Here is a 27,737-nt window from a genome sequence, read left to right as displayed (position 1 = left end):
AAGTGTGTTGATATATGATAAATATATCAGCAGAAACATAATAATTTGGTGTCTTATTACTGGATCTTGTCAAATCACAGTAAAACAGTAATATCATGCTATTCTAGTTTTACCTACTCTTACCACTGCACAGAAATTAGCAACAAAAAAAAACTTTCTTTTGAAAGTGGTTGCCAATGGTTACAGGCAGCAATACTGGAAGAAAGATAACTACACAAACATTCTGTGCATGGCCTCTATAGATGTATTCATCATCATCTCTCTCACACACACACACACACGCAGCTGAGCAATATTTTTTATTGTAATGTTGACATAAAAAAAACATACATTCAGATTCAAATCCTGATATCATCTGGTGTATGCAAAATCAATACACATTTAAAAAATGCAGTTTTATCACACAACTGTTCAAACGTTCAAGATTCATTCATTGAAATAAGAAATCAACAAGATCACTGAGGTTACCGTCATTCTCAACGACGTCGAGATAATAAAGAAGACAACACACAAGACAAAAAATAAAGAACAATCAGTAAAAAAGTTACACACTGAGCAGTTTGTGATCACGCTTCTAAACTTTCCAAAGGTTGTGAGACTATCAATCTTTAGGGTGTGTTGAAGATTATTCCACATGTTTGGAGCACTGAAACTAGAAGCTGGCTTTCCAAATTCGGAATGGATTCGGGGGACCTGAAGAATAAGGCCTGGAACACACAGGACGCCGGGAACACACAGAACGCCGGGAACACACAGAACGCCGGGAAGAGCAGCCGGTTTCCTTTCGGATTGGACCGCTCATACCAGCCACGGAGCTCCATGTACGGCGTGTGATCTGCAGGGATAGTTTTGGCTTCTGGTCTATTTTCTCTGTGAGCAGCGAGCGAATTGGACATAATATACATTAAAAAACATCAAAACTGGATGAACAAACACGTTATTAAGGTTTTTAATATTCCAATTGTATATCAATGAAGCTATAAATCTATATGCTATAGATCTATAAACTAAATTGTAATTTATTTATTTATATTATTATTAATATATGATATTATATATATTTTTTATATATATGTCATTGTTATACATTATTATCATTATTGCCTTTATTTTTACTTGAAAAAGATAAATTAAAAACAGTTACAAGCAGAGACAAAATCGGGTTAAAATCATGGATTAAAAATGTCCAAAGAAAGAAACTAGAGGCAGATCTTCCAAGCTCAGTATGAAGGGATCTGCAGCATAAGGGAGTCATTAGACCATGTGCGGTGTGGTCTATTATAGTAGATAATTAGATATAGTGATGTAAGGTGGCGGTTTTTCAATAAGGGTCTTGTAGATAAACAAATACATATTGTATGTCCATCACGTCTCTCAGACAGAGACCACCCAACTTTTTCATACACAATGCAATGATGAGTGCTATAAACAACACCCGTAATAAACCCAAGAGCAGAATGATACTATATCATATCATTATTATAATAATAATTATATTATATATTGTTATTTATGTATATCGTTATAAAAAACACCATTATAAATGAGGGATGTCCGATATTATCGGCCTACCGATATTATCGGCCGATATTGGCATTAAAATGTGATATCGGAAATATCGGTATTCAAATTTTTGTATTTAATTTTTTTTACATTTATTTAACCTTTATTTACCCAGGCAAGCAAATAAGAACAAATTCTGATTTAATTTATTGTCAAAAGTATGCATAATGTTGTGTAAATTCCACAACAAGAGATATGTAATGTTAATTACCTGAAATTATTCAGTTTTTGGGGGGGGGGGGGGGGGGGGGGGGGGGACCCTGCATATATCGGTATCGGTTGATATCGGTATCGGAAATTAAGAGTTGGACAATATCGGTATCTGTAAAAAAGCCAATATCGAACATCCATATTATAAATTGATGAGGTTGTCACTTACCCATGATAAAGATCAGCTCTACCTGTGATTATAAAAAGCAGCGGAGCAGACCAGTGTGAGGAGAATGCTCCTGGTGTGAATAACCAGGCTACTGCTCGCAAGAGAATTGACGTTTCGCGGCGCTTTGGGTCCTGTGTGTTCCAGCTGTAAGGCAGTCATTTAGAGCAAGTTAGATAAGGTCCAAAGCGCCAATCCAATATAACTGATGTAAGGTGGTAGTTTTCCAATAAGGGCTTCATAGATAAACGAATACCAATGTTTATCATGTCTCTCATCCAATGACGAGTACCATAACTATCACCAGTAACAAATCTGAGGGAGGATTCAGGAATGATATACTGAGTCCAAGGGCGTCTAAAGAGTGGAAGCAGCAGCTTTGTTTTCAGATGATAAAAAAATTAAAACATTCAATTAATTCAATGCCTGTTCACAGTGAGGCGTTGGCAACGCTTTAAAGATAAAAATTCCCTTCAGACAAAACCCATAAAAGGATAAAAATAAAACGAATACAGTCATACAGTTCATGCAGAATCACTGAGGCAGAGAGACATCCATGATTGGTTTGATAAACGTATTTAGCCTAGATGTTTACTAGGCTTAGACCACGGAAGTGACATTCCTGGTTCAAAAGCTCTGATATTTAGCCCCCTCCCCCTGGGGAAATAACCATTTCGCAGCAGTGGAGAAAGTAATTATTGTATACATTTTTCCTAGAAGCACTATTCAATCTAACTGTATCTCATTTCCTGGGAAGCTGTTCAGCTAGGTAATTGTTTTACTTGTGATTTTAAGCAGACTAATCAATGCTAGGAAATGTTTCACGCTGAACCAATGTTTCCTGTTGCAGAATGGCACGAGAGTAGCTTTTGAACGAGGGGGGGGCGCCACCAAATGGAATGTCACTTCTGCGGCCTATCAGTGATGTGAAATCCCAAACAGAGCCCTGCATAAGCCAAGTTGGCACAACATTTAAAGAATCACTTACCCAAAATTAGCCTCTTCAAACATACAAAATTGCCCAGATGTAAATTAAACGTAGGAGTGTCCATTTTGGATTGTGCAAATAGTGCAAATCGATCACTTTACATTCGATCGGTGCATTAAAGGTGTACTCTGTAGGATTTCTATATGGAATGAGGACCACATAACTCAACCACTCATTTATTCCATGTAATCGTCTACACCATGGCATTCCAGTGCAGCCCGCGGGCCAATGGTGGCCTATGGAAGCGTTTCTGGCGGCCCACGATTAGTTAAGGTGTAAATGCATAAAACATCAAACGGTACTCTAAGAAGCGTAAAACTGCGCCCCCCTGGGCTAAGCTGTCAAGTTAGGAATGACAGCTTGTTGAAAGCTTGTTAGGCTACTGGTTGCATGGCAACTACTAGGCATCTTGCGAGTCGCGTATGACTCGTGAGATGCCTACTGGCGAGACAGATTGCAAATAATTTTTGTGTTTAGTTTTTTCTTGGCCGGCCCTCAATCCAATGTTGGTTTCCTAAATTGGCCTTCGGTCATCAAAACTTTGAGAAACCCCTGTGTTCATTCCAAATGATGGGAAAACGTACAGTGTACCTTTAAAAATTACATGTAAACTGAGTTATCGCAGTAAATCGTCTTTGTTAAACAGCTCCCTCTGCTGTCTGTAGTCATACTTGACAGTGGCATTCAGGATGGGGGAGCTGGTGAACTCCACAGTGCACGGCCCTGAGGCACAGGGAGCCCCCTCCAGCTCCAGGACAGTCACGTTGTTGGGTGCAGCGGTGCTGAGGATGCTGGCAGGCACAAAGAGGGTCACTTGGGGGCCGCGGCTGGGCCAGTAACGTCCCAGGTTGAAGCCGTTGATCCAAACCTGCCCCTGGGGGTGGGGTGCAAAAAACATATGGGATATGTAGGGTTCTCTCCCCCCCTGCTTCTCTCTTTCTCTATGCTCTCTTCTGGTCTTTGTCTCTTTAAAAGGTGCTGTAAGTAGTGTTTAAATAAGTGTTAAATATCTCTACATTCCGCCATCACTGTTATAGTGTGTTTGGTCAGTAACATGGGTCTCCCAGTCCCTCCGCTCTGCAGTAAACACAAAATACATTTCCTGGTATCCCTTCCCACTTTATACAATCAGGAGAGAGAACCCAAGATATATATATTTTTGTACTTATTTAAAGATATCTTGCCAAGCCATTTTTTGCAGCGTAGAGTTATCTTGGATAAGCATGGGAGCGAGGATACCAGAAAATGTATTTTCCGTTTAGTGCAGAGCGGAGGGACTGAGAGACCCATGTTACTGACCAAACACGTTATATCATTAACCATTAACACGTAGGCCAATTATTTTAACAACAACAATACCACTTACAGCACCTTTAAGATAGTTGTGCACTTGACAAGCTAATGGTCCACAACTGAACAGATGCCTTTAAGAAGGGACCAGTACCTCTGCTCATTCTCCTGCTCTCCCTGATGGTCTAAAATTATGATTTGGACATTCGTCACAAGAAAGGCGCTGATAATGTGTTTGCCGATGCCCTTTCTCGTGGCTAGCTCGTTGGAAGTATTTAAAAAAAAATTGGGAACAATTGTGAAGTTTGGTTTCATGGGGGATGCTTTGTGTTATCGCCAGCCTTGGGCTGACTCTTTATGGGGTGTAGCAGAGTAGCCTATTGGCACTGCCCCTTTAAGGCAGGCAGTCTAATTGCCATATAGGACTCAGCTGAGTTGATTGCAGCATGGGCAGCAGAGCAAGAAACCAGAGTGGAGTGAGAACAAGCAAAGACAGAGACCAAGCTTGATGAAGAAAACAAAGAAAGCAACATAAATAAGTCAATTTGGAGGAATTACAAAATGGAGTTCTCAAGGATCCAGTGGCACAGGATATGGCCGATCAGAGGTTCCAAGACACCAGTGGAGAGAAGGCACCAGTGAAACAGACGGATAAGTTATCACCCAGTCCTTTTCATTTCACTACTTCACTGAACTGTCACCTGTCTTCAAAACCCCAAATAACCCGGACTTGACCATGTTGCACTTTGACACTCAATGTCTCCATTGTCCCTGTTCTCCCAGCTCCCTCATACAACCCCCAAGCTCTCCTCAGCCACCACTTCGGCTTACCCCAGCCTGCTACCCCCACACACACACACTCACTGAGCACACACCCAATCCCCAATCTGGACTGTTTATTTTACTCATTACCCCTTTTCACTTGTATTCTATGTATCTGTTTTGCACTTGTTTATTTTGAATACAGTATATATTATTTCCCTGAATACTGTTTGCCTGCCTCTTATTTCAAACCTTATCACATGCTGTTTTTTGTAGTGGAGGTTACCTGGAGCTAGCCGGTAACATTTACATTTTGATTATATTGGGCTGACCACCGCTATAGGGGGGGAAGTTCACTCTCTCTCTCTCTCGCATACACATACTTGCGACACTCCTCTCACACTGATGTACTCACTTCCACATCTCATCTGGTAGTTGTTCTGGATGTTTAGGTTAGCCAGCCCGTTGGCCAAAGAACCTTCTAATTAGCATTAGTGGTAAGATCTAGTCCACTTCAAGGGAGTGGATACATGAACACATCGGGGCAATTAAAGCCAGTCATGCTCACACTCTCATGTCACATACGTACCTTCCTCCAGTCAGGGAACTTGATGTAGGTGTCTTGGGGCATGTCTGGAATACCATCTGGAATGACAAAGCTGCCCCCATAGAAGGTTGGAGGGGAGAGGGTGGCAGGCTGGGGTGCGTCTCTTACAGAGGGTTCCATTTTCCCGAGACGCCCGTGGCTGACTGCGTCATCAATGCTTAGACTGTAGACAGTCCAGCCAGTGAGCCAGTCTGCCCCCAGAGTCAGGTTGGTCACCAAGCCCTGTGTGGCAACACAACATAAAATAAAATACAACATCTTATACAGAACAGAGCAAACAATATACATTATTTTGACTCCCAACATCTAACATGTTTGTAAAAGATTTCTTCCTTCACAATGCAAAGCAGCATATAACTCGGGTGTAACAAAGGAAAGTCCACCATAAAATATAATTAACATATTATTTCTAGTATAGAGTGTGGTTCAGGTCCGATTTGTTCATATGACACTATGTAACTGGTGATTGCATATGGGTACATTTTCGGATTCAGAGCTGTAAACCCTACTTTTAAATTTGAATTGAATTGAAAACCTTTATCCCGAGGGGAGATTCAGAGCATCACAGCATAACAGAAATTTAAAAACGGTTAATAGAAACAGTTAATACATACACTTTGTAATGGCAAATTTTACTTTCCAATGTCCTGTTTTCTCTTGCCAGTTACTTCACAAGTATGGTATGGGAGTGATCCTATGCAGTAGACACAAAAACTAGCAAAGATGGATGTCCAGTCATAATTCCAGTTCAGGTGTATTTATTGCGTTGCAGTGGTAATGATGCACATTCGATTTATAATGCCAGTGTGGGTTCTGTGGCAATTCCCTGTTCTTCTGTATTTCTGTCCGTCTCTGGCTGTTGAGCTGCTGAGCTGCTGGTAAGAACGGTGTGCTCCTCACTACCTGTGTCCTGACTAATTACTAGGGTTGGGCATCGTTTGGATTTGAACGATTCCGATTCCGGTTCTCCATATCGATTCCTGTTCTAGATGATTCTCGATTCCAATTCTTTGAGGTGCAGGTCAAAACAGGTCACAGCTTATTTCGCAGGAGAATTTTATATTTTTTAAATGTTTTCATACTATTCACATTTTCAGTTGACTTGATGCAGTTTAATTTGGTTGCTGTACTGTAACTAGGGTATTAATTAATTTAATTTAATTAAGAATCAAAATGCAAATGTTACTTCCGGTTCCAGGACCGGTTTTCGGTGCCCAGTTTATTTATTTTGTCTGTGTTGGTGTTGGCCCCCAGCATATCACAGCGAAGAAGAGGGCACTAGCCACCGCAGACTGGTAGAACATCTGCAGCAGTTTGCTGCAGACATTAAAATACCTGAGCCCTAGGGCGGTCAGTTGGCTTAACGGAGATTGCGTTCGTCACCAAACCCCGGAGCGGCTAGATTCGCCTGTTCGAATCCAGCTCACAGCTCCGGGGTTGTCACCAGCTTGGCTGGCCGTTCACACTAATACAATTGGCAGTATTAGAGGGTGGGAGAAGCTGGCGGGGTGGGTCCGGGTCGTTGTAAACAGCGACTCCTACAGTTCGGTCGGGGCGCCTGCTAAGCGCGGATAGGACTTGAGTGCGATAGTGTGATCCTTCCACACGCTACGCCCTCTCAATGAGAATCCGCGCTGCCAGGTGAAAAGAAGCGGTTGATTGGCTGGACGTGTGTCGGAGGAAGCACGTGATAGCCTCCACTCTCCCAGACCGACTGTGGGGGGTAAGTGCGCAGCGACCAGGAAGGGGATTGGGAATTGGCATAACGACTAACATTGGGATGGGAGAAAATCGGAGGAAAATGGAAGAAAAAAAAAAAAAAAAAAAAAAAAGCCTCTCAGGAAGAACAGTCTGCTCTGTCCCTTCCTGTAGAGGGCCTCTGTGTTGTCCGTCCAGTCCAGTTTATTGTTCATGAGAACACTCAGGAATTTGTAGTTATCCACCATCTCCACCTCCACCCCCTGGATGATGATGATGGGAGTTGGGGGCTTCCTCCTGCTCCGCCGATGGTCTACCACCATCTCCTTCGTCTTGCTGATGTTGAGCTGTAGGTGGTTTTCGTTGCTCCACTCTGTGAAGCTCTCCACCACAGCGCTGTACTCCTCCTCTTTGTCGTTGGTGATGTATCCAACGATGGAGGAGTCATCAGAAAACTTTTGGAGATGGCAGTTCCCGGAGCTGAAGCCTGAGGTGTACAGGGTGAACAAAAAGGGTGCCAATACAGTTCCCTGGGGGGCGCCAGTGTTGCAGATCAGCACATCCGAATGGCACCCCTGCAGTTTGACAGACTGTGGTCTGCCAGTGAGGTAGTTGAAGATCCAGGCCACCAAGTCGTCCTCCACCCCCCTTGCTGACAGCTTCTCGGCTAGTAGTGGAGGCTGAATAGTGTTGAAGGCACTGGAAAAGTCAAAGAATGTTACCCTCACTGAGCTGCCCGGCTTCTCCAGATGTACCGGTAAGTAGGCCTTGTGGACCATATTTATAGATGATGCCATCCTCCACACCGATGTTCTGCTGATACGCAAAATGCAGGGGGTCCGTAAAGCCTCTCACCTGTGGTTTAAGGTGCTCCAGAACCAGCCTCTCAAAGACGTTTATTATTTGGATGATAATGGCTCAACAAATTCAATCAAATTCAAGTGTCGATGTTCTGATTTCCAGCTTAGCGAGACTGTTGTCTGTGTTTATAGATATTGAGTTACTGTAACTGTCCACGTTCATTGGAATAGCACAATGTGTATTCAATTCTAGGGTGGAATTTCCCTTTAAACTCGGATCATTCACAGAATATGATGCAGTCACTATGGAATTCTGTTTATACAACCACTGTTTGCGCAACCATAACTGAATGTCTGGGTAGCTCTACAGGAAGGTATCACACACCCTCCATGGTGATTGATACGTCAGCCACCACAGTGGCAGTGATCCTGTATGATAAATTAATTAGAACAGCAGCTGTAGAGTACCTTGAAGTCATTGATATTTTTTCCGTAGTTGATCCGGCCCATATTCTCCACCAGGATGTCCACCTGGCTCCCAGCCTTCCCTGTCACATTGATGGTCAACGCTTTGTTCCTTTCAAGGATCCCCACTGCCACCTTGGGAGAAAAAAAACAACCAAAATACATATTAGGGACATTTTCTAAATCAAACCAAAAAGAACTGGACTTTGTTTTGTCCGGTATTGATATTGTAGCCTGGGAGATGAGTTGTAATGAAAACGTACACAAAAACTCCATAGTAGGAGTTTGATTCTGCTGAATATTTGTTAACTGATGCGTAGCATGCTGGCGATTTTTACTGATCAAGCAATATATAGGATTACTGGTGTTGCATTAAATATGGATCAGCATGAAATATGGATCGGCCAGTGAAACATGGATTGTTGCCCAGGTAACACACTTACCACAATTGTAAACAAAAGGAAATCAATTAAATAATATTATTTAATCTAGCTAACTAACAGTTTCACTATTTGCCATGTTACCATGCTAGGTACTGTAAGAAGAAATACAATTTACATGTTACAGCCTACCCTCTATGTATTTGTCCCTTTGAACAGCTTATCTACCAAGATCAAACCCAGGATATGTTTTAATTTGGTTTTATGTGATCTCTCCACATTCTAGTTTGAAAAAAATGTATTCATTAACAATGCTGTTAAAAAAAAGTATAGAACTGATGGAAAACTGGGCAGTAAACAAAATGTATTGTTGATCACAATAGGAGGAGTATTGCTTTAGGAATGAGGAATCGCTAGATTACTAGTGCATTATTCTGAAATTCTTTGTTGCACTGTGTATCATGTATTGTAGTTACAGGTTGGTTACATTGAACACACTCACCCCGTTCACTGACACATAAGCTCTATCGTGGACCCCATTCAGTGGAGAAGACAGAGGAGTTGGTGAACTACAGTCAATAGGCAGCTTGGTCCTGTAGAGCATAAACCCAAAGGCCTGGTGGAGAGGAGGGAATTACTTTACTTTACTAATTTACTGATTAGTCTTAAAGATCCAGTTCAGTGAAAATCATGGTATGTTGATGTAAAATTACCCAAAATGTTGAACTGTTTTAAAAACGGCAACTGTGATAATTTATTTATCACCTGCTAGCACAGATTAGCCTGTTAATCTCCCATAGCAACCGATCACCCTGGTCCCATGAAAGCTTCATGTATTATGATACTAACTTGACATCTCCTTTCAATTAACAGAGGGCCACGCCCCCTCAACATACTGAGAGTTGGCTGTACTCAGAGGCTGCACTAAAACACTTATAACAAATCAAATGATACATCTGAAGCTGAAATGTAATGTAAAATGACATTCCTGACATTAACTCATTCTGCGCCAAACCCGAGATATCTAGTTTTTAGATCCTTTCTTTTTCCCCCCGATTTTCCTATACTAAACAGTCGCGCGGACCTTTGTGACTCATCTGATACCTTGAAATTACAATGACTATTGAATCCCGCCAGGTGGCAGTATCACCTACCATATGCACATGCATATGGGCCAGCTTAGTGTGGGTGACCCCAGCCCCCAAACAACTAGGGACTCTACTAGTAGGTTGTGAGCAGGACGACAGTGGTGATTGCCTAGAGCGAACTATTGGATATTATAAAAGACAAAATGGATTATATGGATGATGATTATGGATGATAAGGTGCATTTCCTAACGTTATATGTATTGATCCTGTTCTGATTCAAGACTTCACTTGGACTTGAAGTGAGAAATGGAGCACCTCTAAAACAAAGGTAACGTCTATTTTACATCTACTTTACCGAAACTCTCATCATAAAACATGCGTTTGTATGATCGCAACGTCGGAGAATGACACCCCCCCCAACATTTGGTAGTGTACCTTTGGTAACGTCTATTTTACCGAACCCCCATCCTTGTATGATCGCAGCATCGGAAAACATCCCCCCCCCCCCCCCCCCCACGGCTTTGTGAAGAAACAAGGTCATGTGTTTACCTTTTACCTTTGACCTGGCAATAATATAGGTTTCAGGTGAGCAGTCGTGAGATTTGCGCATACGCTGCACAAAACAGACTTTATCTCACAACCTAGAAAACCAGCCTGGATTATTTTGAAACGGGCCGATGTTTACCGTGGTATAGCGCACAAACGAAGGGATGTAGAAATGAACTGTTTCATCCCTGTTGTACTATAAATAGTGCCTGTCAAATGAGCCATACTATTGTCTCCATAGCTATAATGTAGAATATACGATGGGTCCGCAAACATCGTGAAAATGGTCAATAACGCTGGCGCCAGGGAGTAAAGATGGGAAACAGCGTGGCAGTCAATGAGTTAACATTCCACATTACGCTTTGTCCGACTGAATTAACATCATCGTACTGGTTATTTAAATAAAGTTATTGTCCTATTGACCACTTACACAATGTGGGGGCGTCATATCCGGTTACGTCTCTCTAGCCCAGCAGACTTCTTTCAGTCCCATCACAACAGATTGTCATAATCACGCCGAGAGCCTTCCTCACCCCTCCTCCTTACACACCCTTATATGGGCAGCATTGGACCCCAGCATTCCCATGCTGCCAGAGGGACATCAATCAGCGCGGCTGTGAGGGATTCCCTCATTAACAACCCCTACATCAGCCCACGGATCCTGTTCTCCCTCATCGCAGTGTTAACCTAACAACCTAGGTACGACGACGCACACTAGCCTTGCTACTCTCTCCTTGTTGCCTGCCTGGTCCTAATCTTTGTTCTCCCTGTGCCCAGGACCACCGCTCCAGAGCTACGCCGTCTCCCGAGACACGACCCATCTGGACGCTCCTGTGCTGCATGAGGAGTGCACCTGCTCGCGCCTATTTGCACATTCCTGTACTGTCATACCTGTCTGCTTGGTGCCTACATTAAAACCAACCTAAAACGCTCCATTCTCTCTCCTCCTGTGTTCTGCTATTGGGCTCCGCCACTGCTGCCCTAACACACATTGAGTTTAGCAACTTTTCTCTCGTCATTAAACAACTTTATCGTAACTTTTTTTCTTTTTAAATTACTTTTAAAAATGATTTGATAAGCTAACGTGTTTGTCAGCGGGGTCTTTTAAGGTTTTTGGGCTGTATTTCATGTACAAAGGTTTACTGTTAGCCACATTACCATTTAGCTCCGCCTAAATCCAATACAACCAACAGTTTACCAGAAAACGTTCACAACTTTCGAGAATATCAAACATGGGTCTAACAGATGCCACGTCCATACTAATTGAGTTATAAGTCATTTCATGCCCCATATCTAGCAGATTAATGTATTGGATTCAGGCGGAGATAAATGCTAATGTGGCTCCACTGTTAAGAGTTAGCCACATTAGCATTTAGCTCTGCATCACACATGCATGGATACTTAAATTTTATGAATTGAAAATGGGGGACCCTGATGTAAACAAGACGAAAGTCTTTCTCTGGTCTGCATCCCCTTAACAATTGTGTGTATTGAGCCGTACTGTATTCATTGTACCCATTCTGCAATCTGTTAATAAAATGTTCAATCAATCAATCTTATTTCATTATATCAAAGGTTAAAACAAACAGGAAGAGTACCTGGTTCATTTCGATGAAGCTGAGGGGGTACGTGCTCTGGACAGGCCCTGAATACGACAGGGTCTCCAAGGCATCGGTTACCGTCTGCAGCTGCAAAGACGGATGGTTGCATGTTTACCATGAATCTCGTGACATAATTATCTAATTTTGCTAAAACGCTAAAGACAAGAGAAAACAGCACTATGGAAGATTGCCATCCTGTGGCCAAGAAAGGTAATTGCACCTTGCGGATAAGAAAAAACAACATTATGGAAGATTGCCATTCTGTGGCCAAAGGAGGTAATTGCACCTTGCAGATAAGAAAAAACAGCACTATGGAAGATTGCCATCCTGTGGCCAAGAGAGGTAATTGCACCTTGCGGATAAGAAAAAACAGCACTATGGAAGATTGCCATCCTGTGGCCAAGAGAGGTAATTGCACCTTGCAGATAAGAAAAAATAACGCAGCACTATGGAAGATTGCCACCCTGTGGCCGAGAGAGGTAATTGCACCTTGCAGATAAGAAAAAAACAGCACTATGGAAGATTGCCATCCTGTGGCCAAGAGAGGTAATTGCACCTTGCGGATAAGAAAAAACAGCACTATGGAAGATTGCCATCCTGTGGCCAAGAGAGGTAATTGCACCTTGCAGATAAGAAAAAATAACGCAGCACTATGGAAGATTGCCACCCTGTGGCCGAGAGAGGTAATTGCACCTTGCAGATAAGAAAAAACAGCACTATGGAAGATTGCCATCCTGTGGCCAAGAGAGGTAATTGCACCTTGCGGATAAGAAAAAACAGCACTATGGAAGATTGCCATCCTGTGGCCAAGAGAGGTAATTGCACCTTGCGGATAAGAAAAAACAGCCTATGGAAGATTGCAAGCCTGTGGCCAAGAGAGGTAATTGCACCTTGCAGATACGAAAAAATAACGCAGCACTATGGAAGATTGCCACCCTGTGGCCGGCACCTTTGGGGTTGTGAATAATTCCGCTTTTCCACTGCATGGTACCTACTTGACTCTACTTGACTCTACTCACTGTTGGTACCTGGCACTTTGTTCGTTTGAGCTCATAGGAGAGAGAGTGGGGGGAGAAAATGAATGAATGTGGATTAGAGCCTTGACCAGGGTTCCAAGAGACATTCCAAAATGAAATTATAATGCTAACTGTTATAATGGGAAATCCCAGTCACATAAGCTAACAAAATTAGCGATCTTTTTGTGAGACTAAACTCTTTGTTCTTGGTGGTAAATTATTGTGTTGCTGTTGGTTTTGTTTCATAAATAAATGAGGCAGAATACACCGTGAATGTATCTTTTTGTGTTTATTTCACTTTGTTCTCGCTGCAAACAAATAATGAATGCTAATGTTTAGTCGTCGCAAGGCTATTTAAAGATGGCGGGTTTGTGCTTTGTGCAGGGCAATGATAACGTAGTGACGATTCTTAGTGAGTTTTTCCTTACCTTCGCGTGGGGTATGTCTGGGAGTGTTGCATTCATTTAAAAAATGTATTTAAAACTTTTTTAACTTCATGGTGTTTTTGTTTTGTTCTTGATTCATTGTGATGTTTCTTCTTGACTTGTTTAAAGAAGACGTGTCCGGCCCATGGGGACATTAACGTGTGTTGTTGGGCCTTACAAATAAATTTGATTTGATTCTCTCTTCTGACCAATCAGTGGTCTGCACATCACTTTTTGGTATTGCTTCTACTCGCTTGGAACCTCGACAGAGCAGGTACTAAAAAAAACATCCACAAATTTCGGCAATGGAAAAGCAAAAAGGAGTCGAGTCGAGTAGGTACCATGCAGTGGAAAAGCCCATAGAGGACATTATGAAGATGCAACGTTGCACAGGTACCAACCTCCTTCATCTTAACAGCCCCGTATGCATATTTGGGAGTTGTCGGGGGTGCCGGTCCCTCTGGTATCTCACGGTACTGTCGAGGGAGGGTACAACGTCTTTAATCAGAGAGACCGCTTTTATGTGAGCTCAACAATATTCATTATTTACTTCATTGTTTTACACAAATGTTTTATATCCTGTCTATATCTATTTTACCTAAACATTTAACAAAACAAGCTCCTTATTAAGATCACTCTCTCAACATCAGTGCTAACACATATCTGCATATATTCTTGTTTACATCCACTCTATGCATTGTACACGCTGTATATACTCTATCTATATCTGTATATATTCCATACCTACTTGTATTAGTTATACCACTGGCCAATATACCGTAATTCCTCTAATAGTAACCCCGGCTTGTATTTGTTTCAACTGTAGCGGGTACCAGGCTTGTATTAGGAGGAGGCCTGTATAAGAGGGAGGCCTATATTTCAAATTTTCAAACGGATCATAATGAATAAATCAACATTTTGTGTCAGTTTGAACCCAGTAAAATGTACTGGGTTCATTTATTGAAACCAAGTACTGTATGAAATAGTAAACAGTGCAATTACAGGTGGTCACTGGTCATTTCAACGTTTTCAAAGTGAAATCAATTAACTAGCTCAGTATGCAGCTCAGTATATTAGTAACCCGGCTTGTATTAGGAGGCCGGCTTATAATTGCTTAGCTCAAGAGCGCACCCGGCCATTAATAGAGACCCGGCTTGTATTTGAGACCCGGTTACTATTAGAGGAATTACGGTAGCTTACTACCTTAGTGTATTTATACACTATATTGTATCACTGTACATAATAATATTGTACATACATCAGATAACCATATTTACTCAGTAGCTCACTTGTTACACTGTATATTGTTAATGCACTTAAGTGTTACCTTGCACTCGTTGTACTGTGCTTGTGCTGTACAATGACAATACATTTGAATCTAATCTAATAGAAGTTCATTTTAAAATGCAAGTCCAGAGGTCAGTCTTATATTGCATACCATTTTGATCACATCTCGAATGGCAAAGTACTTGTCTGTGAGGTCCCCTGCTTCTGTTAAAGGGGCATCGTAGTCATAGCTGGTGGGCTGGGGGGCGTACGCCATATTGGCACCTGAGGATTTGAAAAGAAAACAGATTTTCAAACTAAAGTTCAGGTAATCACCCTAGGAGAAAAATAGATATGATTGGCTTACTCCAAAATGTCACATCATCAAACCATATTGTGAAAGGGCACTCGCCATTCCAGTATCCAAAATTGGTTCCTCCGATGAACATGTACCTGTGAAGAGAAGTTGTTCTATTAGTAATTATATGAATAATTTCATAACTAAACCAGTGGCTAATGGGTTAGTATCAACACACTGAAACAGCTGGGCCCTGTTTCTTGTACCTGGATAACTGAGTTAGCCGGATAACTTTAGCTGGATAACTGGGTTAGCCGGACTTTCCGATTTCATGTACCTGGATTTTCCAAATCACCATGACAACATATCCAAAAGTTTGAGCCTGGTCGAAAGCAGAGTTCAAGTTCAAGTTAGCCTGAACTATCGCCACGCCCCCGCAAAGAAGTGACAGCCCGTTTCCTGAAACTATTCCCACAGTCTACAATCTGCATTATACCATTCTGAATTACGTTTTTGTGCTCCATTCTTCCAGAGGGGGCTTTTGAAATGTAAAATAGACCCAAAATGCTGATATTAAATTCATTTGTCCTAAATAATGCACGTTATATATACCGTGGCGACGGTGGCGCTCGCTCGTGCGATGTACACATGATGTGGTTATTTTAATTGTAACTGGGATTAAGATGTCTGATGAGATGCGCTGTTTGACGGATTTGAGAAATTGAATGAGCCGTTGACGTCACATTAATGAATGAGGATAAAGAGATAAACTTCATTCAAAACAACGGATATTCTAAACACGGGTCTCTCGTTCATTAATGTATAAACAATGAATTTATCCCATCTGGCCCAGTGGCCCAGCGGTAGTGCTCATGCCTGCCAATCCAGCGACCGGGGTTCAAATCCCGGTGTTTCCAATATGATTTTTTTGAATATAATATTAATGATTATACGCCAAAGTAGCCTGGTTTTAAGTTAAAATATTATAAATCTACATGCATTGAGGATGTCATTCTTTATATAGCTCTCAACGTGCACCAAATTGAATTATTCCTATATTGCAAAAAGAAGGAAAAGACTAGGGCCTTGAACCCCGGTCGTCCGTGTGAAAGTCAAAAGAAGAACCCGTTACACCACAGAGAAGATAAGTAAAAGATTGACTATACATCAATCAATGGGTAAGAGAGCCGTATCGTAATTCTGTATAACAGTTAACTAATAATTTTCGCTAGCAAGATCTCATTTGATTATTCAATCCAGCAGGCAAGTTTAAAGAAATATAATCTGATTGATTGAGGTAATGAGGGACTTAGAATTAGCCTATAGATAACGCATTTAACCTGTCGGCGAGGCGATTGAGCCGTATTGCAATCTGTCAATAAAGTCTTAAATCAATTAATCAATCAATGCCGTTGAGAATCAGGATCTCTGCCATCGATACGTGCTGGCTTTCCACCTAAAACGGGAGCGCGCATCTAGCCTGACTTGAGCCTGACTCTCAAGTCTGGCTTGAGTTAACGAGACTGAATCCTCCTTTGTGAAACAGGAAAATCCCGGCTTTGAACATCGGGTTAACTGAAGCTGGATAATGGACATGTTGATCGACTTAGTTGAACCACGTACATGAAACAGGGCCCTGGTTGCTTTTGGGTCATTGTTATTGTTTTGTGCACTGATGGTTGTATCAGTAACCTTCCAATTCAATTATTGGTTGGAATTGAACATTGAACACTGTATAAGGTACAACATTATAGCCCTAAATAGCTACATATCCATCTATCTGTCCATCTGTCTTTGTGTCAGTGGTTCTAAAGGACTCACAGGTTAACACTAGCTCCATGGTGGAGGATCTGTCTGTCTGTCTGTCTGTCTGTCTGTCTGTCTGTCTGTCTGTCTGTCTGTCTGTCTGTCTGTGGTTCTAAAGGACTCACAGGTTAACACTGGCTCCATGGTGGAGGATCTCGTTGAGGGTTTTTACCACAGTGGACGTGGCCACGACAGAGTGCCGTTCTCCCCAGTGGTCCAGCCAGCCAGCGTAGAATTCAGAGTTTACCTGTAATACAGGAGGCAACACTTTCAAAGTATTACTTAGATCTATTGAGCTTTTTTAATTATTGCAAGTTCTCATTGTGTTTTCGAAGGGATCAACAGAAAGCTCAAAGAGTCTAGACAAATACTGGTGGGGTGAAAACACAAGCCACTGCTGAAAGTGGTGGGGGAAAATAAATATCGATACAGTATAGTATCGCGATACTTTGCGTGGCGACACTGTATCGATACAAGGATGCCAAGTATCGATATTTTATTATGCAAATTTCTTTTTTTGTATAAGGAAGTTGCATTGTTCATTTCAATACCTGTAATGGTACAGTAGTACACACACACACGCACATGTGTGCATTCAGTTAAGTTGGAATATGACTGTAATACAAACAGTTCAGTTTGTCAGGTACATGCAACACAGATTACAGTGTTGACATCTGTCTGCTTGAGAAAATCCCATTTGCTGCAATAAAAATTATTGAAGTGAGATGAACAGACTGAAACTTTATTTGATTAGATAAAACATGTTGACAAAGTTTTACGTTGCAGTTGAAAAAAGGTAATAAATCGCAATATATTGCAATATTAATATCGCAATACTCAGCATATCGCAATATATTTTGAATCGCAATACTATCGTATCGTGACTTAAGTATCGTGATAATATCGTATCGTGAGGCCTCTGGTGATTCCCACCCCTAGAAATACAGTATCAAATTACCCTTTCCTCTTTGAAGTCTCCTTTCAAATCCTCCAGCCGAGCTGTTCATCACCCAACTGGTCTTTGTTGAGACTCTTTGAGCTTTGTGTTGATCCCTTCGAATACACAATGCAACCTTGCAATAATTAGTTAGGACGGGTTTTGACTTAACCCTCAGAATGGGTTTGTTATAGAGCTTTGTATATACATACAGTACATACATACCTTGAAGACTAACAGGAGCACTCATTCAAGGTTACTACGACTATGCTTGCACCTCATGGTACCAAAACACCTCAAATGCCCTAAAAACAAGGCTCCTAACATCACAAAACAAACTGGTCAGACTACTGCTTGGCCTTACTCCTAAAACCCACCTTACCCCTGCCCATTTTGACAATCTAGGATGGCTTAGAGTAGACGACAGAGTACAGCAACTTGCAATGGGCCTGGTCTACAAGATACACTAAACCACAAAGATACCCATGTACATGTCAAAATACTTCCCAAATGTCAGTGAATTCCACGACCACAACACCAGAGGGAGTTCCACAAATCATGTTCGACCCAGATTCGGCTCAAACAAGGGACTAAACACGTTTCGCAATTATGCCACAACAATGTGGAACGCCCCACCCACAGCCGTAAAGGAATGTGAATCCCTACCCTCCTTCAAAACCGCTCTCAAAGAGCACCTACGGGTGGCTGCAATTAGAAACCAGCCCCTGTAAATGTCAAAATTCCCCCCCAACCCCCTCTAATGTACAGTTTCTTCCCCTTCGGATTTAAATTTTTGTATGATGTTCTCTCTTTCTTACACAGTACCGTATATTTGTATGTCTTGTTCTATGTCATACATGTCCTGACAAATTGAAAATGGAGGACCCTTATCTTATGTAAACAAGACGAAAGTCTTTTTCTGGTCTTCATCCTCTTAGCAGTTGTTTGTATTGAGCTGTACTGTATTGTACCCATTCTGCAATCTGTTAATAAAGTTTTCAATCAATCAATCAATCACATACAAAGCTCAATAGAGCTGAGTCTTACTGGGCTTTCACACCAGATGCGCAAGCACAGACCTGCGCTGAGCAAGCTGTTTTCAACCAACAATGTGGCTGTATTGTACCCCTAAACAGCTATGTGATTAAAAGCAGCATGTACTGCCTTGAAATATCGCAGGGCACCGTGCCTCGAAGTTTCAAATAATTTGAGCTTTAACCAATAAAACCGATGATCTCCAGAGACATGACCGATGGCTTTGGTTGGGTGGTCCCTGAGAGAGGACGTTTTCTGCTGGTAGGCACTACCGTCTACCATTGCACCGTACAGTACCTGTGCGGCTTGTTTGAACCTGGTTAGGCAACAATGTAAAAGTGTGTGTGTGAGTCATTGTATTTCTTCGACCGGGGAGAGGCAGGACACGGATTATGTGTGGAGAATAGGTTCTGGCCTACTGTTGATAGAATGTGTGAATGTGTGTGCTTGTGTGCATTACATTTAGGGTGGTGCCACGCCTCGTTCCGGGTTGATCGACCGAGATATGGAGGGAAAACACCTTCCATGCCTATTCTATTATTTCTCCCTTCTCTCGACGCACGACTGTCCAAACGGAGAGACCGGGCAGTCCTGTGAGTAGTTTTCAATGGTGAATGCAATGTCGGTATCCATTTCACAATGCCACCAAGGAAAGTGCCTTTTCTAGCCACCAAAAGGTCACCTGCCAAAGTGTCTAGTAAGAGTGACGGTGTTACCCGCCACTGCCGAATTCTACCAGCCTATGACGGGTGGTGGAGGTTAATGTCAAGCCCTGAATATAAAGTATAAAATGTAATGAGAAACTTACCAAGGGTCCATGAGGTTCAGCATGTCTTTGTACATCAAATGCAGCGGTTACATTTGAACCTAGTACATGAAACGCACAAAGCAAACACAGAGGCGTGAACACAGGCAAAAACGTCCACATGACTACTCTGACTAACATAACATGTGGCAATGAGTCAACACAGCACAAACCAAGATGTAGAACCATGGTTACATATTGTAACCCTGATTATATGAAGGTGGGCAAAGCATCTCGCTGTGCCTACCGGACCTTCAGTGCACGTACATGCTCACACTGAAATAATTTGAATATGCCTATCACCTCTCAGGACTCCATCCTGCTCTTGTTCACCCTCCCACTCTTTTTAAACCCTGGCTGATACAGGTCAGACCCTTTCTTATGTTTGGTTTGCTCTTTGTTTGATTTGGTCTCAGTTAGGTTTGGCCTTTGTTTCGGGGTATTGTAGAGCCATGTGTCCGGTTTATTTTACTTTAGTTTTAAGTGACTATTTTCGTTTGTCATACTTTTAGTTGACGACTGTTTTGTTTTCCTTCATGTACATTATATTACTCATTTCTGTTTTCTCTTGTTTTTCAGGAAGCACCGATGGGGTGAGCTGCCATTTGATTTGAGTATTGCCTTTCTCCTGTTAGTTTAAGGGTTTAGGTAACTAATGTATTTTCATTTACAATAGGTTACAGTTGTGCTTCCTTTATGTCAATAAATATACTTCTGTTTCAAACCTGGTCATCATTCCCTTCAACCAAACTTCATGTTACAACCCTTTTACCCCTAGACACATCAGGGGTCGTAGCGATGGGTCTCCTATGAGACACATCAGGGGTCGTAGCGATGGGTCTCCTATGAGACGCATCAGGGGTCGTAGCGATGGGTCTCCTATGAGACAAATCAGGGGTCGTAACGATGGGTCTCCTTATGAAACACATCATAAGAAGGTCAAGAGAGAGACAACTCTCTGACACATCCAGCAGGTAAAACCAGGTAAGAAGGGACATCAAGATCAAGTTGCAGGTATGCATTATGTCTTCCACTGATACCCTTCCAAAAAGTGCAGAAGAGGTGGCCACTCCCCTGGTGGGAGTGGGCTCTGGTCTTAGCTGGAGCGGTTAGACCCACTTTAGTGTAGACAAGGGAAATGCCTTCACAGCGCCCCATGAGAAGAGTACTGTTTGGAGAGAGTGCTGTTTGGAGACACAAAACGGCACACAGCACACACAAAAAAAGAGGGCGGGTTTGAGATCAATTTCCACTTTGTTGTCAAGGAAGCGCCGTCAATGTCGTCATTGACAATGTCAACGTGTTTCTAAAAAGACTACCTACCGGGGCCAAAGTCGACAGTGGCGTAAAGGTCCTGTATGGAGCCACACTTGAGGTAGCCCAGTCCAGCGCCGTCTGTGGTGAACAGCACCGCTTCTTCGCCCAGGTGGAGGCGGAACAGCTTGGTCAGGTGACGCATGTAGTTGTAGTCACAGGCGAAGTAGCTGCCATATTCATTCTCCACCTATTCAATAGGGATATGGGACGGTAACCGGTATTACTATATATCTGGGTAAAAACTGAGATAGTTATTTATATTTTATTACCATAACTACCGTGATTACAGCTTACTTACTTACTAATCTAATGAACTGAAAACGTCAACATACAGTACAATTCTGTATGGCTATAAGATGCCATAAATAAAATAAAAAAATAAATACATCATATGATATTTTTTATTAGTTTTGACGGGATAGCGTTAATTCATGGTATTTCATTTTCCAGTACAAATTACAATGTGATATTCAAGATTCAAGATTCAAGAGGTTTAATCGTCACATACATATACACAAGACATAATAGTGAAATGAAGGTGGCCATGCCATAGAATAGATAATAAAATAGGGGGCGGCTACGTGGCGTAGTGGGCAAGGCGCTCGCCACGAAATCTGGAGACGCTGGGCTTGCCTGTTCGAGCCCAGCGCTCCACATTTGCTTTCAGTTTAGCTGGTCGTCCGTACTAATACACATTGGCCGTATTAGGGGGTGGGAAACTGATGGGTGGGGATCGGGCGTTGTGGACAGCGACTCCTACAGGTCGGTTGGTGCGCCTGCGCAGTAGAATCAGGAAGTGTCGGGGGCAGCGTGAGCCTCCCACGCGTTACTCCTCGCCACTGAGAGATCGAGCTGCGCAGGTGAAAAGATGCGACTGCTGTTACCTCAAGTACCGGAGGGGACTTGTGCTATGTATGACTTAGTCCACATTGCAGCCGGCTTGTGGGAGGCAAGAAACAGCGTTCGTGACAGGGGAGGGTTGAATTGGATGATACGAAATTGGGATGGGAGAAAATATAGAAAATGGGAGAAAAAGTGGATACAAAAAAAAGAATAGATAATAAAATAGACATGATAAAAGTAAAGATAAAATACAATACAATGCTAAGCTTAATGGGTCCTATGTACACTACTATACAATATCCTATACAATATACAGTTATACTATGTATACTAAACTAAATGACAAAATGTAAATGTAATGTAAACTATCCTAGCTATACTAACTATACTATACAGAACAAACAGTTATGTTTTTTTATCCCTTTAAAGTGACCTTTTATTTTGTGTTTAAAGTGACCTGTAGTGTAGCTCCACTGAGATATGACATATCTTTTCAAGGCTTTATCTTTTAATGCAAGTGTCATGGTGCAATCCCATTCAAACTGGTCCATTTTCTTTTTTTAGATGAACTTATGTATGTACTAACTGTATATATAAAATATTATATATACTGTATATTTTTTTGTTGTAATGTGTCTTTAGTGACAAGAAGTCCCTTGTATATGCTACTCCCCAAAACGATTTTAAAACGATCTTCTCTGTCTGACTCTCTCTCTGCCCTTTCAATCCAAAGTGAGAAACGGAGCCTAATGTACACAATGGGCTTTCCAAAAATGTCAGACATTGTGGGGCAAAACCAGCCTACACAATGGACCTATCTCAAACCCCGCCCTCGAGCAACAGTTGTGATGGGAGGATCAAGAAAAGAGGGTGGGGTTTGAGATTTGAGCACCAACTGGAGAAAGGGGGAAGAGGAGAGCAGCTGCTTTCGCCTCTGCTGTGTTCATCATAGCCACAAGACCCAAGACAACATGCGTGTGCAGATGGAAAACAGTCGACAAGGTCATCCTTCGCTGAGGCCAGGGATGTATTTGCGTACACACTATACATCATATGCCTCCCATATGCCTCGATACATCCTCAATGCGTTTTGGGTGCGATCACACCTGTATTTAGAGCTGTCCACTTGTGACTGGATCACCCAAGAGATGCATTTAGTATTAAGTCTGAACAGCTAAGCGCTAAGTCTAAACATCTGATTAGCACTACACCCAGTAGTACTAATTTATATATTTTATACCCAGTTTAATCACCTGTACATTGTATATAACTATTGCACTTTACGGTTACATTTTCATTGTACTGTACTTGTGCTGTATAATAACAATCATTTGAATCTAATCTAAACAGGGCCTCAATCACTCACTCTTTCTTAGCCGCTTTGCCCCTAGTGGTGACTCACTGGAATTGCACTTTGTGTAAGACGAGTTTGCTTATGACACTGTTGTTTTGCATCTAGTCACCTCTTGTGTCGTCTCCTGCCCCTGGCATGACGGTCACGCATGATTCATGAGACGACCCTCCCCCACATTGTGTTGGCTTCCTGTGCGCGTCTATACTTTTACCAACTAACCTCCAGTTCCGCGTTCGCGTTCTGCGATCTGATTGGCTACTGACGTTTCTGGTCATGTGACATGTGCGCCAATCGCGTGACGCCTGTTTCTGCACCTATTTCCGCCTCGAACAGCCTGCAAACTATCTAACGCCTAGTTTATCACTGGTTAACCTTAGGCGACTCTTTCGAAGTTGGTTAAGGTTAGAGTTTGGAATCAAGGCTGGTGTTCTATCGCCCTGCTCTAAGACAAACTCTAACCTTAAGCAACTTCGAAAGAGTGCCTAAGCTTAACCAGTGATAGAAACAGGCGTCACACGATTGGCGCAGATGTCACATGACCAGAAACGTCAGTGGCCAATCAGATCGCAGAACTGGAGGTTAGTTGGTAAAAGTATTGACGCTTCCTGCGTTCTAGCTGGCAGAGCAGAGCTGGGGAAGGCTCGTCAAGCTAATTGGGGCACACCTGGGCCGGTGTGTCCCAGGCAAGATATCAGAGAGAGGCTGCCTCTGGTCTCTGGTGAACTCCCCACATATCTGGTTTGGTTATTTGATTGTTTGGTGCTTTTGGTTTTACACTTACTGAAATAATACCATAAATCTAGATAATTTTGGTTTATGCACCAATAAAAACAACCAATACAAACTCTCAAAACTATTCATTACTGTCTACTTACCTGCACAGTGATGACAGGACCACCGTTCTGATAGAGGAAAGGTTTTATCATGGGCAGCAACTTCCCCATCCACTTGTCAACCGCTGCAATGTAATCTGAAACACATGAATGGGATGTTTTACGACACACAGCTTAGGCCATAACCGTTTGTATAAATACTGTATCTGGGTTGATTCTTGTTTCATGTCGTCACACCTGGATCTGAAGACCGCAGCACTATGTCTTTCTTGTGGAGGAGCCAGGCAGGTAAACCACCCTAAGAGACACCAATATTCATAAATGTTTGGGTACATTTTGTCTTTTGTGGTATAATATAATGTGTAACACAAATGTGAAGCTAGCAGTTCAATATTGGCATGGCACACATTATCCACAGTAAAACAACATTCTATGTGCTGCAAGCCCTGCATCTTGCAACACACAGTAACAATCACAGACACCCTCTCTCACCATGTCCCACTCTCCACATATGTAGGGGCCAGGCCTAAGGATGACCAGTAAACCGATGTCTTGGGCCAGCTGAAGGAAGGACTCCAGATCCCTGTCTCCACTGAAATTATACCGGTCTGGGGACGGCTCGTGGTAGTTCCAGGGAATGTAACTGCAAGGAGAATGATGGTGGTTTTTTTTTTAAGTACAATGAAGCACAATACCTACTTCCTGACCCCCATATACACAGGAGAAGAAAGTCTTGATATGCTTTGCTCATGACCCCATTTTAAATATGATAATGTGTTCATAGTACAACATTAAATATACTGTACAGTTCAAATCAAACAAACTCTCCTACGATGGAAAGGTTTGGGCTACTTGTTTCTCCCTTCACATAAAAGACTAAGTTGGGCATTTTACTACTTTTGACAAAAAACATTTTTGTAATCCCGTTGTAGGAAGTCATATCACATCATAACTTACAAACGTTCAGCTTCTATAACATTAACATAATACATCCGCTTCTAATTATGCCTTCAGCAATGTACACCTATTATATGATATCTGGCCCAAAATTGTGTCACCTTGCACATTTTTACAACATTTATTTACATAGGGTTCGCCGAGCACAAATGCTCTTTTTCAGCAACGCCCTGCTTCACACTCACACAGTCACACACATTCAAACCTGGGAGCTGCGCAGTACAACCACAGTCTGACACTGTTGGCCACTGAGCAGCTCCACTGGAGCAGTTAGGGGTTAAGTGCCTTGCTCAAGGGCACGTCAGTGGTTGGTATTGTAGGACGGGAGAGAGTTATTCATTCATTTCCCCGCCCAGATTTTTCCTGCTGGTCTGGGGGATCGAACCCGACCCGTGACCTTCCGGTCACAAGGATGCTTCTCTATCCTTTAGGCCACCGCTGCCCCCCAGACATGAAAATCAAATGAGTGTGCACATTCTTTCTGTCAGCCAATAAACTCTCCAATCTCTAAACCCTTCCAGTTTCCTTTATCACTTCCTTATCAGGTGCAGCATGGTTGTAACATGGTTGTAACATGGTTGTAATGGTAAAATCAGGGTTTGAAAGTAAGGCTGTCCAGAAGGCGTCTAGTTTTTTACCAACCCAGTTCCGCGTTCTGCAATCTGATTGGCCACTGACGTTTCTGGTGCGATCTGATTGGCCACTGACGTTTCTGGTCATGTGACATGTGCGCCCAATCGCGTGACGCCTGTGTCTTTGCCCATTTCCGCCTCGAACAGCCTGCAAACTACCTAACGCCTAGTTTATCACTGGTTAAGCTTAGGCGACTCTTTCGAAGTTGGTTAAGGACGGTTAGAGTTTGGAATCAGGGCTGGTGTTCTATCGCCCTGCTCTAAGACAAACTCTAACCTTAACCAACTTCGAAAGAGTGCCTAAGCTAAACCGGTGTAGAAACAGGCGTCACACGATTGGCCGCACATGTCACACGACCAGAAACATCAGTGGCCAATCAGATCGCAGAACGCGAACTAGACGCGTCCAGAAGCCCAGAGGGTGATAAAAACGGTGACTGGGATGTTTCAGAACAGATTTAGGGAGGGTCCCAGGATAGTAGATGAAAATAGGCTGAATTTTCATACACAGCCACATGTTTGGGATATGGGGCACTCTTCTGCACTTCGGGACAACTAAAACTGTAGTTCGGGATGGTTGTCGTTGTAAGCCCTGGGCCATGAATGAAGACAGAGAAGAGAGATGGCACGCTACAGATAAACACATACGTCTGGATGGAATTCAGTCCTGCCATGTACATCTTCAGCAGACGATCTTTCCAGTAGACTCTTGGTATTCTACTGTAATGGATGCTCCCAGATATGTAGCGAAACTCTTCCCCATCCTTCCGGAAGCAGTCTTTCTCGTAGTCCACGCTGAATGTGTTGGGTGCTCCAAGCTGATGGCCAACACACATTTTAAAAACACATATTTGGCAATAGTACACCATCCTCTGATTTCTTCTACATGTCGTGAATTAATGAATGAATGATTCATAAATGAAATGAAATATAGCGCTTTTCTAGACACACTCAAAGTGTTTTTTTTACAATGTATTGGCTCCTTAGGTGGCCTTGATGTCAGAGACCTGATTAGGAATTTGGCCTGGAACGTTTTTTTTGGCAATGTCATCTTGTAGGGTGGAATGAGTTAGCCTGGATACAGCCCCCTTACTTATTGAATCATACAGGCTAAGTTCCTATATTCTGTGTCATCGGTTTATGCTATTTGGAATGGGCCTGATAGAGCACATGATCATTGCATCAAAGGTTGATGGTTTTATGACAAAAGCATGGCATCTCATGTGATAGCAATTACCTTGACAATAGGCTGTGCCAATGCAACTCACATTGCAATGAAAGTCTGATAAATGCATTGATAAGCGTGAATTAATTAATTAATGAAAACTTTATTAAACAGATTGCAGAATGGGTACAAATAATACAGTACGGCTCAATACATACAATTGTTAAGGGGATGCAGACCAGAGAAAGACTTTCGTCTTGTTTACATCAGGGTCCCCCATTTTCAATTCATAGTGACATTTATGACATACACAACAGACATCATGACATTTATGGCATAGGGACATACATGACATACAGGTATAGTACTGTTACATTTGTGACATATATGATATGCAAATATACAGTACTGTTACCCATAGATTCTGACAGAGTAACACAAAGTATAGTATGATCTGAATTAATAACAGGATGAACAGCTACAGGCTTTATTTTGGATCAGCAGGTAGAGCAGTCACACACAGCAGAGGTCCTGATGAAAACGTAGAAATACTTACTGAATTCCCAAGGAGCAGCAAAAGCATGGCTCCAATTTCGAAGAGAGGCATCCTTGACCGTCACGTTTAAACTTTATAATTTTTAATGGCCCCTCTATATCTCCCTAAGCAGTGTTGGCTACTGCTGCTGTTGCTTCTCACTGCAGACTGACACATTCCCGACGATCAAGGGTTGCGGAAGTCATACGTCATCATGTGACACGATTGTGACTTTGTTGTGGCAGAACCATCATTTACCAGCCGGCGGCAGTGTAACACATTTTTGTTGTTTGCCAACAACCGGTTTAAAAAATCGGAGGACGAAGAAGAACGACACCGGGCTGTGAC

The 27,737-nt window shown here is 42.3% G+C and overlaps 1 protein-coding gene across 1 annotated transcript; it reads right to left on the bottom strand.

The window, feature by feature from the left end:
- Positions 1-283: 283 nt before the first annotated feature.
- glb1 (galactosidase, beta 1) lies at positions 284-27,551 on the bottom strand. Its single transcript, XM_084319226.1, has 16 exons — positions 27,411-27,551; positions 26,338-26,507; positions 24,593-24,743; positions 24,338-24,398; positions 24,143-24,237; positions 21,077-21,257; positions 19,757-19,815; positions 17,102-17,223; positions 15,285-15,325; positions 15,045-15,157; positions 14,008-14,082; positions 12,163-12,252; positions 9,432-9,545; positions 8,553-8,684; positions 5,569-5,808; positions 284-3,801 (listed from the first exon to the last, which is right to left on the bottom strand). Exons 1-16 carry the CDS (start codon positions 27,459-27,461, stop codon positions 3,544-3,546), a joined length of 1,953 nt encoding a protein of 650 aa, XP_084175352.1. The 5' UTR covers positions 27,462-27,551; the 3' UTR covers positions 284-3,543.
- Between the last annotated feature and the right edge of the window lie 186 nt (positions 27,552-27,737).

The sequence above is a fragment of the Notolepis coatsorum genome (assembly GCF_963971535.1).
Source record: "Notolepis coatsorum genome assembly, chromosome: 7".
Classification (NCBI taxonomy): domain Eukaryota; kingdom Metazoa; phylum Chordata; class Actinopteri; order Aulopiformes; family Paralepididae; genus Notolepis; species Notolepis coatsorum.
Note: the sequence above shows the minus strand (reverse complement) of the source record. Positions and strands in the feature narration are given on the sequence as shown.

Coding starts and splice junctions, on each gene's coding strand:
- glb1 (XM_084319226.1), bottom strand. CDS start 27,461: ATGCCTCTCTTCGAAATTGGAGCCATGCTTTTGCTGCTCCTTGGGAAT. Junction 24,399..24,592: donor TATGTGGAGAGTGGGACATG/GTGAGAGAGGGT, acceptor GGTGTCTCTTAG/GGTGGTTTACCTGCCTGGCT. Junction 3,802..5,568: donor AGTTCCCTGACTGGAGGAAG/GTACGTATGTGA, acceptor CCCCACCCCCAG/GGGCAGGTTTGGATCAACGG.